This window comes from Lacerta agilis, chromosome 2 (assembly GCF_009819535.1).
Source record: "Lacerta agilis isolate rLacAgi1 chromosome 2, rLacAgi1.pri, whole genome shotgun sequence".
NCBI classification, from domain to species: Eukaryota; Metazoa; Chordata; class Lepidosauria; order Squamata; family Lacertidae; genus Lacerta; species Lacerta agilis.
Window position 1 is genome coordinate 4,575,420 of NC_046313.1, and position 18,716 is coordinate 4,594,135.

General features: G+C 48.2%; 1 protein-coding gene across 2 annotated transcripts; it reads left to right on the forward strand.

Moving 5' to 3' along the window:
• The first annotated feature begins 1,274 nt into the window (after positions 1 to 1,274).
• Positions 1,275 to 17,131, forward strand: DTX3 (deltex E3 ubiquitin ligase 3). 2 transcript variants are annotated; one of them, XM_033137672.1, is made up of 5 exons: positions 1,275 to 1,353; positions 6,539 to 6,613; positions 12,068 to 12,801; positions 15,879 to 16,096; positions 16,583 to 17,131. In XM_033137672.1, the coding sequence occupies exons 2-5, from the start codon at positions 6,601 to 6,603 to the stop codon at positions 16,656 to 16,658; spliced, it is 1,041 nt and encodes a 346-aa protein (XP_032993563.1). In that variant the 5' UTR covers positions 1,275 to 1,353; positions 6,539 to 6,600; the 3' UTR covers positions 16,659 to 17,131. The 2 variants fall into 2 exon arrangements, with proteins under 2 accessions (XP_032993563.1, XP_032993572.1); XM_033137681.1 differs by lacking the exons at positions 1,275 to 1,353; positions 6,539 to 6,613 and adding an exon at positions 6,843 to 7,021.
• The last annotated feature ends 1,585 nt before the right edge of the window (positions 17,132 to 18,716 follow it).

Here is an 18,716-nt window from a genome sequence, read left to right on the forward strand (position 1 = left end):
CTACCATCCTTTGCAACGGTAGCGCAGAATTTAGTGCAGACTAGAAGCAACCCTCAGCCTGTGTATTTGATCAAATAAACACATACACTGCCTTAACATCTTTGAATGCAACAGGCTGAGAGACAGGCCAGTGCTTCTGGAGCGTGCTCTCCTGTTATTAGATGTAAATGCTGTCTCTTGCTTTTCCAAGTGCCCACCTCCATGGAACACGAAGAGTGCCTGGGTGGAATGCAGTGAGCCTAAATAAATTAAAACAGAATGCTTAAATACCCATTACTACGGCCTCCTTACTATTCATTGCAGCCAGTCTTTATAGCCATTCAGAAAATTAGTATAGCTAGCCTGAGAGCTGGTGTAGTAGCCGACGATGTGAGCCAATAAATTCCTGGATTCAAATCTTGTCCCAGTTGCAGACTTGCCAGCTGGCCTTAGGCAAGCAGCTAGATAGGCCCATGTCTGCCTTGTTGATCTACTACTATATAACGCCAACCTATGCTTAGGAAGGGATTGTGAAGATTATGGAGAAGGTTTACTTCTGAGCAAGCTGCCACAGGAGTGGCGTCATCACGCAGGCACAAGGTTGCCTTGAGCTCCATGGCACTTGCAATACAGAGCAGTGTGCCATTCATCCAAATGGGTTCATTTCTGCCCAGTTCCCTGGGGTTAATTCTCAAGTGAGGGTGCATGGGGTTGCACCTGTAACGATTATTATTGTTAATTGTTAAAGCTCCCCCAACACTACAGGATAACAGCAGATCCAGGCGGACGGGGGGAGAAGCGTTGCAGGGAGAGGGGCTGCCAATTTACTGGGCGCCGGTCCCAGTAACTTGGGGTGTGTGGGGTGTTTCTGAGCAAGCGGGCGCAGCGATAGGATCGGGATGCGTCGCCACTTCTGAGTTACGGGCTCGGCGTGGCTGCAGCTAAGAGGAGGATGTCGTGAGAAACCCGAAGCTGCTGCTGCTGCTGCTTCTTCCCCCTCCTTCCCGCCGCCCACCATCTCCCGCGCGCGCAGCCAGGCAAGCCGGGCCTCGCGCTCTCTCCGCAGCCACGTCGAGTTGTGTTGCTATGGCTATGACCACCATTCCGGCACCAAGCGGGCGCCACGTGATGCGCCCGGCGATGGCTGCTTGGCGGGGAGCGAGGCGGTGATCGGCAGCGGCGGCAACAGCAGCAGCAGCAACCCCGCGGCACCTGTGCGCGCCTCCCCGCGCCGCCACCTCGGGCGCGCCAAAGGCCGCCTCGTCCTCCGCTCGCTCGCTCCTCTGTCCTCTCGCCCGCCGCCTTCGCCAACGCAGCCCGGGCCAAGCTTCCGATGGACGGAGTTTCCTCGCCAGCCTCGGATGCACCGCTATGGTGGGTGCCGCCGAACCCGCTTGCAAGAGCGCGGGGTGGGAGCGTGGCGGGTGGGAGGGCATTTCGCGCCAGCCGGGCGACGGGTGCGGGGCTGGCGCTGCAGTTGCTGCTGCTGCTGCTGCTGCTTTTTGTCGGTTAAATTAAAATAAGGACGGCAATGTGGTGCATTGATCGGGCCTCATCATCTGCATATTCGGGCAGCAGCCGTTGATCCGAGCAGCTGCGGCGGCATCTTCATTGTGTGTTGTCAGATGGCTTTGCAGCAGGGGTGTTGCCTTGAAGGATTGTTTTGAGGGGCGGGTGTGTGTGTGTGTGTGTGTGTGTGTGTGCCTGCGTGCGGTTGCGTTGTGTATACACACACACACAGGCGTCGGCGGGGAGCACGTTACCAAATGGGTTCCCTCATCTTTTTGGGGGGTGGTGGTGGTGGTACACGGAGGGGCTTTTTGTTTGCGGGGCTTTATGTAACGACGTGCCCATCGCGTTGCCTGCTCGTCTACCTGTCGAGCGTCTCCGAATCGCGGAGGCGGGCAGGAAAAAGATCTTTTCATTTGCCTCCCCCTCCGCCGCCCCCCAGCAAGGCGAGGCGGTGTTGGTCCGTCCGAGGCAGAATTGGGTCAAGTGAGGATGAAACTTCACTGCCCACCTTTTTTTCTCATCATGCGAAGGTGCGGATATGGACACATTTTGCCATTCCCTGTTGCGCGTCGTATTTAAGGTCTTTCGCCCTGAGGATGGTGGGGAAAGGGGTCTGAAAAATAGGGCGGGGGGGTGAAGTGGGGGTGGGCTCTTTGGAGCTGGGGCGGTGATGGTGATGAAGCTATACAGTATTGATGCGAGCTCCGGGCTGGGGACGTGTTGAAGAGGAATGGAGAAATAAAAGCCTTATTTTCCCAGGCATTGTCTTTCACCCCAGCTCCCCCCCCCCCGCCCTTCCCCTTTGTTCCGTTTTTATCCCGGTTTCTTCAAGGGAGTGAAGGCTGCTGGGCCTCCTCTTTGATAAACAACCCCTGGTGAATGGAGGAGGCAGTCTGGTGAGACTGGCAGCTGCACCCAGATTGGGGTGGGGGGGGGAGGGAAATGGATTGATATAAAAATCTCTCACCCACACATACCCAGGGGCAGGGAGCCATCCTGAAAGGTGATTTTTTTTCTCTGACTCCCCAACCCCACCCAATTGCAGTAGCTTTCTTTTCTTCTATTCTCCTCTCCAGTCCATGTTTGTTTTCCTTTTTCCTCCATCGCTATGGCAGTGGGCTGGGGCCTTTTATCTTTATTGTACAGGTGAGGCCTATTAAAATGTAAAGGCCCTGCTGTGCCCAAGGTCACGTAGGTAGAAGTGCCCAGATGCAATAGGGGGCAGGGCTCCTGTGCACTTAATGGCTATGTGAAAAATAACCTTTTTAACGAGCATGACTTCTCATCATGACACAGAGTTGAGGAAAGCCGTGCCTGCTAAAATTCCCCATTCTCAAGTAGCAGAAATATAAATTGAACCCCCCCCCCTTATAATATTCTTGTAAAGAATCCGGCAAAATGTGGGCTGAACAAGGTAACTGTTAAGTGGATTTGTAGCTGGTGGACTGACTGAACCCAAAGAGGATTCATTAATGGTTCCTTGTCACCCTGGGGAAAAGTGACAAGTGGGGTGCCGCAAGGTTCTGTCCTGGGCCTGTTGTTGTTCAACGCCTTTATACATGACTTGGTTGAAGGAACTGAGGGGTAGCTAACGCAGAAGTCAGAATCAGAATTCAAAATGACCTTAACAGATTGGAGAACTGGGCACAAACTAACAAAATGTATTTCAATAGGGACAAATGTCAGGTTCTGCACTTAGGCAGGAAGAACCAGATGCGCAAATAGAGGATGGGGGACACCTGGCTTACTAGTAGTACATGTGAAAAGGTTCTAGGGGTCTTGGTGGACCACATGAGTCAACAGTGATGCAGCAGCCAAAAAAAACCAAACAAAAAAACTAATGCTATTTTAGGCGGCATCAACATAGTGTCCAGATCAAGGGAAGTAATAGTACCACTCTATTCTGCCTTGGTCAGACCACACATGGAATACTGTGTCCAGTTCTGGAAAGTTAAGAAGGATGTTGACGTGTGTTGATGAGGGCAACCAATAAATAGCTGTCAACCCTCCCTGCTGTTTCCCAATGCTATAATAAGGGAATTTCCTGCAAAAAAAGGGGAAAGGTTGACAGCTCTGAACCAAGATGATCAAGGGTCTGGAAACCAAGCCTTATGAGGAAAGGTTGAAGGAGCTGGGTATGTTTAGCCTGGGGGGAAAGCAGGCTGAGAGGAGATATGATAGCCATCCTCAAATATCTCAAGGGCTATCACATAGAAAATGGAGCAAATTTGTTTTCTCCTGCTCTGGATGGTAGGACTTGAACGGCTTCAAGTTACAAGATAGGAGATTCCAACTAAACATCAGGAAGAACTTTCTGAAGGTAAGAGCTGTTTGACAATGGAACGGTCTCCCACGGCAGTTTGTGGACTCTCCTTCTTTGAAGGCTTTTAAGCAGAGGTCAGATGGCTATACTGTATGTCCTGGATGCTTTAGCTGAGATTTCTGCCTTGCAGGGGGTTGGACTAGATGACCCATGGGTTCTTTCCAACTCTGTGATTCTGAGTTTAGGTCCTTTGCTACTGGACTGCCCTCACTGGCTGCCCCATATTTGCTGGTACAGAGAATTAAAGGTGTAGCTGTTCACAAAGGGTAAATGCCTTGGCCTCCATACTGATGGTACCAGAAAATAGACATGAAAGATCACCCCACCCCAACTGTTCCACTCTGATCTTTCAAGACATATCCAGTATTCCCAAATCCTGTGGTGGTGTTTTTCCCTTAAAAATCCAATAATGACTAAGTGCAGCTGCTAGGATTGAGTTTGTAGAGTTTCCTGTATGGTGCCTGGCCTGTGGTGATGGAAAACTGTGTGGTTGGTTGGTTGGTTGGTTGTTGTAGTAGAGTTCTCAACTGTTTAGTTGTAGAGTTGAACTAATTATGAACTGGGTTTGTTCCTTCAAGATCCTTCCAAACCACAAGTGACTGCATAGGCCTACTTGATGTTTGTGTGATCTCTGTGGGTTTTTGTTTTGTTTCCTCAGCTCTAGTGTATTTGGAAAGGGTGGTGTGGTGATCCCTAGCGACCTATGCAGCAGGAAGAGAGTTGGCTCACCATCTCTTGCCCTCATTCCTTCTTGTTTCCCCCTCCCCAATTTGGTCCATAAAGACTTCCAGGACAAGGAAGGTTTGCAGTGCCTGGAATCTTAGCATTTAGGAACATAGGAAGCTGCCTTATACCAAGTCAGACGATTGGGTGCAACCACCAGTCTAGCTCAGTATTGTTGACACTGGCAGGCAGGAGGGGTGGAACCTGGAGCCCTTTTCAGGCAAGTCATGTGCTCTACCACTGAGCTATAGCCCTCTCCAATAAAACTTACTATTTGCTTCAGATATTTATAGCCTGCTCTTCATGCCTATAAAGGGATCCAAGAGCGAGTTTCAACATTACATCCATGAAAACATCCCCCTTACTTAGGTAGGCAGCCCTGCAAGTGAGATTTGTACCTGGTCTACCCGCAGAACTGGAAGGAATTCCAGGTGAGTTGAGCTTGCAGTTGTTGCAGATCTGTTCAAGCTTTCACAAAATAGGTGGCTTTTTCTCACGAACCAACTAATGTTCCTGCTGCAAGATTGGCTTTGGAAATGGTAAAGTAAGGCTCTCTCCCAGGCAGAGAAACTTTTGATGAATTGCAGCACCCACCCACACAACACCACTAAAAGCATTTTCCAGCCATGTCTGAGGTCATCCAAGAGTTGCACTAGGGAGAGCTCCAGTCAGGATGTCAACAGAGCTCTTACTCTTCCAGGTCTGCGCTGGTTGTTCTACATAGCTCCCAGCAACTCTTGTGCAGTGATATGACCCACCATCATCCTTGGGGATCGGTTTTCAGCTCTGCGGTGGGAATGGAGATCTCCTAACAACTCTCAGTACCCTTAACAAACTCCAGGATTCTTTGGGGGAAGCCATGACTGTTTAAAGTGGGGCGGTACTGATTTAAATGTTTAGTGCAGATGAGGCAATAATAATGCAGTAGAATGGGGCCAGTACTGATGTAATTGGGAGAAGGCTCTTAAGTGATTGTTTTAATGGTCTCTGGTAGCAGAACAGGCAAAGGATACCTTAGAATGAGCATTCAAAACCAGCTTCTGGGCTACAGGTAGTTCTTACCACTAGCCCATCTTAAGCTTTGTTCTTTGGGTGTGTAATGAAGGGCTGTGGCCAGTAAATGGTGGTAAGGGAAAGTTCTCCACACACACACACACACACACACACACACTGTGACACCTTTATTCCTTATTGTAATGCTGTTTTTGCATTTGCAGTTTAAAATGGTGTCACTAGCTCATTTAATATCACACAGAAGTCAGAAGATATATGTTGTAGTGAAATAAGAATGAAATTATTGCATAAATTCTAAATTTGGACTCGTGCTCAGAAGGCAGATTCAGGAGCGAAGAACTTCTGCATCCCAAAAGGCTCAATGAAACAATCCTTTATTAGGCCAAATTTTGCAAATCACTAAAGCTGCAATCTTGCACACACAAGCAACTAACTCTCATTGAACTTCATAAGCACTGTAAGGCTGCAATCCTATAACCCTCTTAGTTGAGAGTGTTACCCCTTTAAACTCACTGGTAGACAAAGACCAGGATTGCACTTCAAGTGCAGAAGCAGGTGCTGATCTGCCCTAATCCTTTCCAGAGCAATCCTGTGCATGGCTGAGTTCTGCGTGGCTTACTTCCAGGTAAGTGTACCTAGGCTAGGATTGCGCCCAAAAGGAAAATGGAAATGCCCAGGTAATGTGAGGCAAAACGGCAATCTTAAAACTCACTAGGTAGTGGGACACATTGAACTCAGGAGGATTTGCTTCTTAGTTAGCAGCAAACAGGCGAAACGAAAAGGTTTTTTGGGATACTTGTCTCAGGATCGAGGAAGCGCTTGCACAGGCTGCTTCTTGGCTTGGGGGGCAGACAGGCGCGCTTCTGGATGGAGCGTTGCGCTCGGGCGCAAGAAGAGAAGCTCGTCGTCCGTGGCAGCTAAAAATATCGCGCAATTTCCCTCTCGGCGCAGCCGCGACCTAACCCGCCCCCTTCTTTCCCTTTGCAGTTTCTGATTCGCAGCTCAGCTGAACTCCCACATCCGGCTGGTCCTCGCGCTCAGCCTCTCCCATGGGCTCGCCAGGTACGGTACTGCGATCTCCGGCGCGGGGGGAGGGAACCTCTTTCTCCTTCTCCCTCTCCTTCTCCCTCTCCCTCTCCTGTGCTCTCGGGGTTCTTTTGTGTCCCACGGACGTGAATTCCACACCCTCCCATTTCTATGGCTATCGAGATTAGCTCCAAAGGCCCCTTTACTCTGCCATTGTCGCCCGTAGGGGTTCATCCTTCTGCCCGAGGCCTCGACACAAAAGCATCCCTCTTCTTTCTGGGTAACTCCGGAGAAGGGACCAAATAAATTGCCACTTAGCGTCAGGGCAAAGGCGATGGTGTCCTCTCTTTGGGGTGCTATGAGCTAATCCTCTGCATGCCAGATTAGGAAGTGCTCTTTTCCACACAGAGAGAAACCCACCGAATTCACAAAGGAAAGGAGCAGGTAAGTTGCATGTGTGTCCAGGGGGTAAATTGGCAGGAGTGCCATTCCACAATCCCTTAGTTAGGACTAATGGGACTTTCACGAAATAGTGAGCAAGTTTTTGAGGCCACAAGAATATTTCACTGGGTCCTGAATGTTAAGCAAGGCAGGGGTAGGGGTTGAGGGGGGAAATCTGGCTTGGTTTTGGAGTAATAATGGTTGCATTGGTCAAAATTTCATTTTTGGTTGTATAGTCTTGGGTTGTATAGTACATGGGTATGAAGATTGCCTGAATCTCAAAATTTAACACTATACTACTGCTAGGTAGTTATGAGAACATTTGTGTGTGCAAGAGAGAGAGAGAGAAGGCAACAGGCAGACTTGCTATTTTTCCTCTAAAAACCTCGGGAAGGTAACTGCGCACATCTCCCATGTGGCACATGCCCCCCCCCCCCTTTAGAGGGCAATCTGCTCTTCTTCATATCTCAGACCTTGCTGCAAGGGTTGGCAACCTGTAGCACTCCAGGTTCCGGGGTTCCAATCTTCCTCCTATGAACTATTTTTAATGCCCAGTTTTGAGGGTGTGGGGTGGTGATTGCGATTTTTAGAAATGTTTGCTTGGGGGTATTAAAGTGAAAATTAAAAACTCCAAAGTGCAGTAGAAAATGGGGTGGTGGAGCAGAACGTATAACTAAAATTAATGTATTCGTTCATTTTAAATGTAAAGCCCAGATGCAGTGACCACCAGCTGGATAGGGGCCACTGTGTAGAAAGAAGACCTCTGCAAATCATAGACGCTGGTCATAATGTTTCACACTTTGTCACAATTCTGTTGCAGTTTCACCAGAGTTGTGTCAAATCCTTGCTTTCATGTCTGCCTTGCCAGCTGGTTATTACTCTCCATGTATTTTACATGGCATTCTTAACTGTTTGTTATTCTGAGAATTTCTATGCCGCCTTTCAGAAAAGCAGGGGGGAACTCCATCAACCTCAGGGTGGCACACAATAAAATCACAGGGTCCTTTACCCCATTCTTCCTGAAAACAGCTATCTGCAATTGAGCATTTATTCACTTAAAAAAAAAAAAGATGGTGAAATGGACGAGGATAATCCTAATTGAACATAGCCTTAACACGGCTAGGATTGGACTCAGTCTGAAAGGGAAGGGAATTCTCAGTGGAACAGTTAAGTCATTTCAGACTTGTGGTCCTCAGTCTGGGTTTAATGATCTGGGGGGGAGGGGATGGTGAGGTGTGTTACTTACATTTTAAAGTGAATTAAGTACGCCATCCCTGCTGCATTGGGGTGGGGGTGGGGGTGGCCTTCCTACTTGTTCTCCTGAGTGGAGCCCTGGTCTTCTGCCCAATGGCCCTGCCTTGAGGGCACCACTTGCTACTGCCAAAGACACACCCAGTGAACTTGTGTCCGATTCTGGAGATGGTTAGACTCCCAAGCACCAAAATTCCATTGTAGCCCCATCAGGCCCAGGAAGGGTAGGGGATACCCAGGGCAAATGGCAGTGGAGGCAGAGTTAGCAAGGGCATCTGGGAAGCCACTTCTCTGCTATCTGGCTTTGACTGTGTTAGGTAATTCAGGGGCAGGCTCCACCTTGCATGGCTTCTGTGCTTGGAATGGAAGTCCTGGGCCAATGGACTACATAAGATGAAGCCTGCCTAGATCAGAGTGATGTGGTCTAGCGTTCGGCTCTCACAGTAGCCAACCAAATAACCTATGGGAGGCCTGCAAGCAGGATAGTACACTTTCCACACATCATAACAGGAGCAGCTTCAGGGGCAGTTTTATTTTGCTTCTTATATTCTGGGAAATGACAAATTCCCATAATGCAGTGTCCTTTGGCCACTTATCTCTTTCTTCCACCATGCATAGTAGGTGTTTTATGGCTGCCTAATTTTAGTTAGTTTTAATAATTTTAATTTTAGTTTTATGGCTGCCTAATTTTAGTTGATGCTTTTGAATTATGGTGCTGGAGGAGACTCTTGAGAGTTCCATGGACTGCAAGAAGATCAAACCTATCCATTCTCAAAGAAATCAGCCCTGAGTGCTCACTAGAAGGACAGATCCTGAAGTTGAGGCTCCAATACTTTGGCCACCTCATGAGAAGAGAAGACTCCCTGGAAAAGACCCTGATGTTGGGAAAGATGGAGGGCACAAGGAGAAGGGGACGACAGAGGATGAGATGGTTGGACAGTGTTCTCGAAGCGACTGGCATGAGTTTGGCCAAACTGCGAGAGGCAGTGAAGGATAGGCGTGCCTGGCGTGCTCTGGTCCATGGGGTCACGAAGAGTCGGACACGACTGAACGACTGAACAACAACAATTTTAGTTAGGTTTTGTCTATTATTCAGGGTCATTCTCTTTGATACTTGCAGCTGTTATTTATTAATTTGTGGATCACCTTCCACATGCATGTCCCAAGGCACCACAGCACAAAAAGAACATAGTGTAGGTTTCAAAACATCATGGAATGAACATTTAGGCAGAGGCCTTTTTGTCTAGCTTGTTGAAACAAAAACGGTTTCAATTTTTTCCAGAAAGTACAGCTAGTGGGCACCTGTTGTGTCTTGACAGGAATACTTTCCCATAGAACAGAGGCGGCCACACTAGTAGTAACTCTTCTGAGTTACTGTGGAGCAGGCTTTTGATAGCTGATGTGGGGAGCTTGAAGGCAAAACTCCCCTGTGGAACTCAGTGACTTACTGGGTATGTAAGAGATAAGGTAGTCTCTCGAGTAACCGGTTCGATCTGGATGAAACAATAAAGCTGCATCTATCTTATCACATACTAAGTGCAGTTATGTCTAAGATGCCTGGCTACCCCAGGGTGCCCTGTGAGAATTGTGCTGTGAGAAATCAATGAAAGACATGAAAACAACAATTAAAAACAACAAATTATGCTGACAACATAGAAAGATAGGGAACAACTCCACAATGTCAAACATAAAAGGATGTCATATAGAGGAGGGTGAAAGGTTGTTTTCTGCTACTCCAGAGAAGTGGACACGGAGCAATGGATTCAAACTACAAGAAAGAAGATTCCACCTAAACATTAGGAAGAACTTCCTGACAGTGAGAGCTGTTTGGCAGTGGAATTTGCTGCCAAGGAGTGTGGTGGAGTCTCCTTCTTTGGAGGTCTTTAAGCGGAGGCTTGACAGCCATCTGTCAGGAATGCTTTGATGGTGTTTCCTGCTTGGCAGGGGGTTGGACTGGACGGCCCTTGTGGTCTCTTCCAACTCTATGATTCTATGATTTAAAAAGCAGCAGTTTATACACTTGAAAAGCAAACTTTTTGCCCGTGTTCTTTCAGTGGCAATTTACAAAATAAAATACAACGATAACCCCATTTTCAGATGTTTCAAAAACAGTTATTAAGAGAACAAGTCTTGCTGAAATTTTTGAGGATGTCTTTTGAATAAGTATGCCTGGGGTTGCAATATACTTTGGCTATTAAGAGCCGGGTATATTCCACCTCCTCTGTCCTGTTAGGCTTCCTCTTCAAGATGATGTCTCTCAAAAGGCTTTGAAATCTTTTTTTTCCCCTTTTTTCTAATCTTTTATTCCTTGTGGATTGCTGGTGGGTTCTAATTACCCAGTAATGCTCTGCTTAAGCTTGCCAAATGTCCCTTAAAGGAGCTTGGGAGTAGATAGTGCAGATTTATTTTAAAAGGCTTGTTGGCCATTTCAGAACAAGATCATAATGGATGTTCTTTATTTCAAAACCCTGCAGTCTTTATAGTTTTAATAGTTGAATGGATGGGACTGTGTCTACTTGCACAGTGAGATACTCCCCCTTCCTCTGCACCACCAAAATGTGCTCTGGAGGGTTGGGGGAACCCCTAGGAAAGGTTTTGGCAGTGCACTTGGGAAGGAGAGAGCGGGCAGGGTCCTGTTGCACAAGTGGCTCTCGTTCCATACATGCACACCCCACTCAGCACTACATTGAATTCTACCCTTTGTCCTAAAATCAGGAGGAAAGCCACGCCTCATTTTGCAGCTGATGTTTTAACATTTGACTGCACTCCACACTAACTGACTAGAAGGAAGTTGCAGTGTGAGAACGGCTGGTCACTTGCCACAAAGTGGAAGTGCTCTGTGCATGACTCAGTATGCAGGGAAGACCCACTGCTTTGCATGGGGAAGGCATCCTGTTCAATCCCCGTCACCCACTCCTGGCATTTCCACTTAAAATATAACCTGGGAGCAGACAGAGCTCTGCCTAAGACCCTGTAGAGCTGTTTGTCAGCCAGGTGGTGTAAGGCCAGATGGCAAAGAGTGTGACCTTGTGAAAGGCAGCTCCCTGTGTTTGTTATGTCTCTTACCCTGCATCTTCATGGACTCAAGAGAAATCAGGGTTGGGGGGGGGGGTGACAGGATGGACAGCGACATTGTGCAGCAGTAGGCTGGTCTTGAAACAAACAAAACCCAGGCAATCCACTCTAGCTGTAACCGCTTAAATCAGGAATGGGGAGCCTGCAGGCCTCAGACATTACTGGACTCCCAAATCCCATCATCCCTGACCACTGGCCATGCTGGCTAGGAATAATGCAAACTGAAGCCCAACAAGAACGTGTGTAGGTTCCCCCCCCCCGGGCTAAGTCTTCTGTCAGCGCAGAACTGCACATGATGCACACATTCATCCCTTTTCTCTCCCCACCCGCTTCGTAATAGTAAAACGAGCTGTTAAAATAAATCCTGGGTTCCCCCTACCTAGTTAGATTTCTGATTATTCAAACATTCTGGGAGTGCTTGACGCAGGGTTGTATTAAGATGGGATTAGGTAGTACGGATGTGTTGAATCAGAACAAAGACGAAGGGATTTTGAATATCTGGGGGTCTGCTAATGGGTTTCTAGTATATGTCGTGCTCAGCAAAACAAAAACAAAAACTTTTATCAGAGCAGACCAATAACAGCCTTCAAGTCATGACCAGCTTTGTTCTGATGATGATGATGATAAGGGCTGAATGTGAGTGTCCGCTTGTCTTTAATCCTGCCTGGAGCCACTTTCTGCAGCTTTGATGACTCTCTTCTTCCTTTCTTTCTCTCTCTTCAGTATCGTTTGTTTTATCCAGGATGGCCGCTTGCGGAGGCACCACCAAGAATAGGCTCACGGTAAATAAGCACGTCTGGGACTTCTTGACCAAGGAAAGCCCAGCCAAGCTGGTTAAGCTGAAGGAGGAGAACAAGGTCGGCATCTTGATTGATGGCGAGACCTCCGAGATCTACGTGCTGCAGATCACCCTGCCTGCCCACGGGCCGAGCAACGGCCTCTACCTGGCCCGCAAAGCCCTCAAGGCCCTGCTCAAGGAGACGGAGAAGGAGCTGAAGAAGGCCCAGCGCCAGAGCGAGCTGATGGGCTGCATGGCCTTAATGGAGAAGAGCCGAGAGCACGGCGCTGTGGAGCTTCACCGCCGAGGGGCTGCGTTGATATCCAGAGGGCAGCAGACCTCCGGGTCCAGAGTGGTCAGCGGCAGCGGAGGTGTGGCCAGCTGCTCGCGGGGAGGGGAGGAGGAACAGGACAGCCAATGCCCCATCTGTTTGGGGGAGATCCAGAACATTAAGACTCTGGAGAAGTGCAAGCACTCCTTCTGCGAGGACTGCATCACTCGGGCCTTGCAAGTCAAGAAAGCCTGCCCTATGTGTGGGCGTTTCTATGGGCAACTGGTGGGCAACCAGCCGGAGAACGGGCGCATGCTGGTCTCCAAGGACTCAAGCCTGCTCCTCCCTGGCTATGAGAAATATGGCACCATCATCATCCAGTATGTCTTCCCACCTGGCATACAAGGAGTAAGTAGGGTTGATCTCTCTATCCGTATTCATAAGAAATTTATAAGAGGATAACAAGGTGGCTGTTGTTGTGAGGGCCAGGGAAGTGTTGTCAGGGGACGCAGGTGGGGGTGAGGCAACGGTCTGCGCCTGCATTCACTGCACTGAGACACATTGTGGCACATGCGGTGGAGGAGAGGGCACCTAGTGTCAGGGCAAGGGGCATGTTTTGTTCCCCACACAGCGGTACCCCCCACATACACTGTTTTTATATATATATCCTCATAAGTGAGTCAGCTATTTGCTTTTGTGGGTCATGCTAAAAGGGGTTTCTGAGAAGCACCATTGGGGTGGGAATCTAAACCTGTTCCTGGTTGCCCCCTTGTTACTCGGAGGAAGGCAGCTTTGCGCCCCCCCCCCCCCCCGCAATACTGTTTGCAGCCTTACTTTGCTCTATAGCACCTCATGACAATTGGCTCTGCTTCTGTCTGTGCTGCCCCCCATCCCACACACTTAATATTTCTTGACTGCAATCCTGTGCACAGTCACATGGGAATGAGACCTGCTAAATTCTGTGTAAACTTGCATAGGATTAGTCACCTATTATCATTGTCTGAGTGGGAGAGCAAGGCCAAACTCGCTGGCTCTCTCGTCCGGTGTTGTGTTGGCTGCCAGCCCAGCCTCCCTGCTATCCTCATGTTGTGTCTAAAGTGGGGAGCCTGCTGTATTCGCGTAGGCACAATTTAAGCCCCTGATTGCTCAGACTCCTAAATCCCACAAGGGCTTCTGCTTCTGATTTCCCTAACCAATGCGTGGATTGTGACAGGGGCGTCATCTGCACTCTACACTTAAAGCAGTGTCATGTCACTTTCGACAGTCATGGCTTCCTGCAAAGACTCCTGAGAGCTGTCGTTTGTTAAGGGTGCTGAGACCAACATTCCCCTCAGGGAGCTAAAATCTCTCCAGAGTTCCCTCTTCAAGTGTTTGTTAAGCCACTCTGGAAATTGTAGCTCAATGAGGGGGATAGAGGGTCGCCTAACAATCTACAGTTCCCAGGATACTTTAGGGGAACCCATGACTGTTTAAAGTGACATGATTCTGGTTTAATTGTATAGTTCAAGTGGGGCCAGAGTGGGAACCGCCAGCAAGCACAGCCTTGTGTTCCTCTGCACACTGGGGATAATTGTAGGTGCTACTAACATGCAAATAGGGCTATAGTGACAGGATTCCCTCTTCCTGATGACTCTTAGTTCTGTGGGAGCTGGAGTGATAGGAAAATTCAGGGTGTTTGAGGATTTGAGAGGATTTGAGAGCTGGACATTGGAAGAGGATGGGGAGTTTGTTCAGTTTCTGTATTGCCAGGGGTAGGGAACCTGTGACTCACCATCATGCCTGGCTGTTGGTCATACTGCCTGGGCTTGGTGGAAATCCAACAACGTTTGAAGGGCCACAGTTTGGCCACGGTTATTGTCCTGGGAGGTGGGGCTCAGTTGTGAAGAAAAACCTTTGAGTGGGTTGCATGTAGATTGAAGGTGAATGGTGTCTTCTCCTTCCTGGAGGGGAGCTGGTGAGCTGAGAATGGGTTGGGAACATAGGTTACAGCAGTGCTTCTCAACCAGGGACCATATGGACCCCTGGGGGCCCCAGGATATTCCAAGGGGGCCCCAGGTGAAAATATTGTAAAGGGGGGGCCATTGCACAAGACTAGGAGACTACAGAGGGAAGTGAAGAAAAAAGAAAAGTGACTGAGAAAAGAAAACAGAAAAGGGGGGGGGACCCAGAGAAGTAGAGTGAACAGAGAAGTGACGGTGCTTCCCAGTGGATGGATTGCCAAAGGAAGTGCATGTGGCGATCCAGCCAGCCAAAGTAACTCTTCAGTCAAGAAAAACACCATTTTGGGATAAAAGAGTACAATATCTAAAAAGTTTCCACAGCTTTGGGATAAAGCAAAATGGTTATTCGTGGCATTTCCTACTTCGTATTTGGTAGAATCAGGTGTGTGGAATTTCATGAGTGTGCCCGAGGACATGTCTATAAAACCTTAAATTTTTTATATTTTATTGAGCTTTCACAGTATCTTCTCTTCAGGTTCCCAGTATGCAAATGGAAGCTCTGTTATTAGCAGCTGTTGTGTTTGCTACTGGAATAAAAATGCTTGTTGCAGTCAATGGAGGATAATGTAATAAAGTCCCAGAGTTGGTCAGGTGATTTTGGACTATGGACTTAATGGTCACACCATCCACAGAGTGGAGCCTCTTTTAGATGGTAATGTGTTTTTATTCACTTGTTGCCAAATGTGACTGCTGCATTTGTGGGCCTTCCTGCTGGCTCTGCTAAGTGGATCCCTACCCTGCTGGCACCATTATAAAGTCATTTTTAATTGTATATGTTCAAGGTATAGTTTCTCCCTCTGCATTATTTCTGTCGATCCCAATGAACTCTCTTGATGGTATGTAGAATGCAAATGTGTATTCACTGAACTTTGGAAAACGTGCCAAATAGTGTTTTGCTATTGCCACCCAATTAATTGTTCCCTTCCTCAAAGGGACTTGTATCCTCACAACAGCCCTGTGAGGTAGGAGCGAGTCTGAGAGATGGTGACTGGTAAAGAGTCTCCTCTCAGTGGGCTGCATGGCTAAGGGGAGGAGTCGGAGACCAAAGCTGGAGGTTCAGTCTGCCACATCATGTTCGCTCTCATTCTGTGTGACTGTTTGTTCAGCTGCCCTGATCTTAATTACATGCACCTGGTCCCATGCGCATTCATGGAGTGCTGCATTGTAGCAGAGAATGAAATCCTTCTTTGAAAGTGATAAATAGCCAATGTTTTGGTCTGCCCTCTTGCCGCCCCCAAAAATCTGGTAGAAGATTTAAAACGGTAGCTGAGGTGTGTCATTTCCCCTCCTGCTGCTGCCTTCAGGAATCCCAAAAATCTTAGATTTCTGCAGAGGACCAAGAGGCCTGAGTGGAAGCAGGGTGATCTAAACCATGGCTCAGGATTGGATCAGGCACTTGTCCCTGGCTTCTCAGCCCTTGCAGTTCACCAACCTTCTTAGGTTAACAATGGATTCTCCTTGCCATTCCTGGGTCACCTTTTGCAGGTGGAGCATCCCAACCCCGGCGTCCGCTACCCAGGCACCACTCGTGTGGCCTACCTTCCCGACTGCCCCGAAGGCAACAAGGTGCTGGCGCTGTTCCGCAAGGCCTTTGACCAACGCCTCACTTTCACCATTGGCACCTCCATGACCACAGGCCGAGCCAACGTCATCACCTGGAACGACATCCATCACAAAACCAACTGCACCGGTGGACCGCAGCTGTAAGGACCCGTCATGGAGTTGTGGGGTGGGGGAGAGGGAGGGAGGATAAGCATGGTGGCATTGAAGGTTGGGTCACCAAGGGTAGGTGAGTAGCTGCTGGGAAAAGGGTTAGGGTTCTCAGCAAGATACTCCCAAGAACCAGAGCCATGGGTTTTAAGAGACACTGCAGAGTCCTTAGGAAGCTGACAGCAATAAGCAAGAGCTTTCTCCATTAACATGACCACTCTGGGACCCTTTTACTCAAGTTCCAGATGTGTAGTTGGTTTTCCTGAACCCCAGAGAAAGAAGGATGGGAGTTTGCCCAGGGGGCTGACTTTTTGCCCCTGTTATGCTAGTTCTCTCTGGGCAGGGAGTCCTCCCCACAGCTCCCCATGCAGAGTCGGAAGTGGAAAATCTAGAAAATCACTGAGCTAAGTGGTAAAACTCAGCTAAATTGGCAGAGCCTTGAAATAAGTTTATGACATTCGATCTCCATTTCCTACCAGGTTTGGCTACCCTGATCCTACATACCTTGCTCGGGTGCAAGAGGAACTGCGGGCCAAGGGCATCACCAATGACTGATCTTGCCCCCTGCCACTGTGTCTCCAGGAATGGTGTGTTGTTTCTGCCTGGTCCAGCAATTGTGGAGAAAGCGTCCTCATCTCTCGGAGCAAACCGTCTCACAGTGTGATCTTGACCCAGGATGCAAAGTGCTGGGCGTTCCGAGATGACATTTTGAATGGAATTTCTTGCTTGAAGGAGTTGGGAACAGAGGCGTTGGGAAGGCTGTGTTAGAGACATGCATTTGAATTGGCTGGGTTAGAAAGTTCAGGTCAATCTGCACATTACACAGAATGAGTGAGTTGGTAGAGTCCTGGACTGTACCACTTCAAAATGCCTGCAGGGAGGGGTTTTGTTTTTATTTGATGACAATATGTTGTGTGGGTTTAAATAACATTAATAACAATAAACTCCATATCCAGGCATGTAATAAACAAGCATGTCAGGAAGAGAGCTACAGTAAACCTTTCCCCCTGATGTGCTAGACTGCTGCATTTATTTGTTTAGAAGAATTTATAAACTGCTTAATCAAAACTCTCCTAAGTGGTGTACACAAACAGTGTAAAATAATTATCCTTGATATACAGATAAAATCAGCATAAATTTTAAAAAACAAATACAACTGAATTTTATGCTGGGATAGGCTTGCTGCTTTTAAAAGACGTCTAAAATAGTTAATGACAGTGCTTGCCTAACGTTAATACAAGCAGGTTTGTTGGTTGTCTCACATGGGAGAGCATTTACAAATATGATAACCACTGGCACCTGCAACCTGTAGTAACACAGTCCAGAATTCTACCACTGCATCTTGCATCATAGTAATTTCATTCCTTGGACCAAAATAGATGTGACGAAGGGCCCATAATATTTTAGGTTTGCTCCTGTGTTTGGACCGTTCACATTTCAAGAGGGGAGTTTGTTTGTTTGTTTACTTACATCAAAGAGAGCATGCTGATGAGAGGAGCCACGACTTTCCTGCCTCATGCATCAGGCATTTTTTTTACTTTAGCCAGGGTTGATTCTGGTAATAACAGCTGGAAGAAGAACTTCAGGGAGCTTAGCCACAGATCACAGTAGGGTTCTGCCATGGGCATGGGCACGGGAGGGGGGGCAGCTGCCCCCCCATCAAGTAAATAAATAAAAATACTTAACTAGCTGACCAATCACACCACAGATAGCCCAGTTCTGCCCCCCCCAACATAAATCCTGGCTACACACATAGGCTCTGCTCTGCACACCACCTGTGTGTCCCTGTTGATGTTAAAATTAGACCTGCAGTCCTGTTTCTGTTATGTTGGCCTTTAGTAGGTTTGGGAGGAAAACTGCTGGTGTGAGGAAGGCGCACCCATGAAAATTAGAGTGAACTGAGAGCAGTATAGTGAGAGAAAGCAAGCAAAGGAGTACAGTGTGTATATCTTTTTGAGAAAAATCAGTGGCTTACCCAGAGTGTCCATGGCAGATGTTGGATTTTAAATCCAGGTCTCCCACCTGCGAGGACATTGTTATATCCACTAGATCACACTGGATCTCATGTTCCTATACTATGGGCAAGGGGTAGGGTTCTGTTCTCCCCATGAGGATGCCAAAATTAAGGCCCAAATCCTCTCCGCACCTTCATTCCACTCCCTCTGTGCCCTCTAGCTCACTCGCAGAATTTTTAACACTTGGGACTGCCTATTAGAATAAAATTAAACAAAATGCACTTGTAGAATTTGTATCATTTGGGCGCAGATAATGTATAGTCCCTGGGGTTTGGTTTGGAGTGAGTGGGAAGCAGAATTAGCATGAATTTTTTTTGGGGGGGGTGACTGATCAAAGGTGGAGAAAGAGGCTATGTGCTGGGACCTTTCGTACACAGCCTCTCGTTCCTTTCAAGCCCCTTGCTGGTCAGTGAGTGGCTCTGGCATCTTGGCACCCCACCCACCCATCATTCCCTGTGCTGCTAATCTCCAGGATCGGCATCAACCCCCAACTTGGTGGAACTTTCTGGAAACATTGGGACTGCCCTTTCATGTTGACGTAGAAAGCAGCGGCTCCTCGACTCTGGGCACAGGCAACATGCCCACCTGCCCTGCGGAG

Coding starts and splice junctions, on each gene's coding strand:
- DTX3 (XM_033137672.1), top strand. Junction 12,802..15,878: donor TCCCACCTGGCATACAAGGA/GTAAGTAGGGTT, acceptor CACCTTTTGCAG/GTGGAGCATCCCAACCCCGG. Junction 16,097..16,582: donor TGCACCGGTGGACCGCAGCT/GTAAGGACCCGT, acceptor ATTTCCTACCAG/GTTTGGCTACCCTGATCCTA.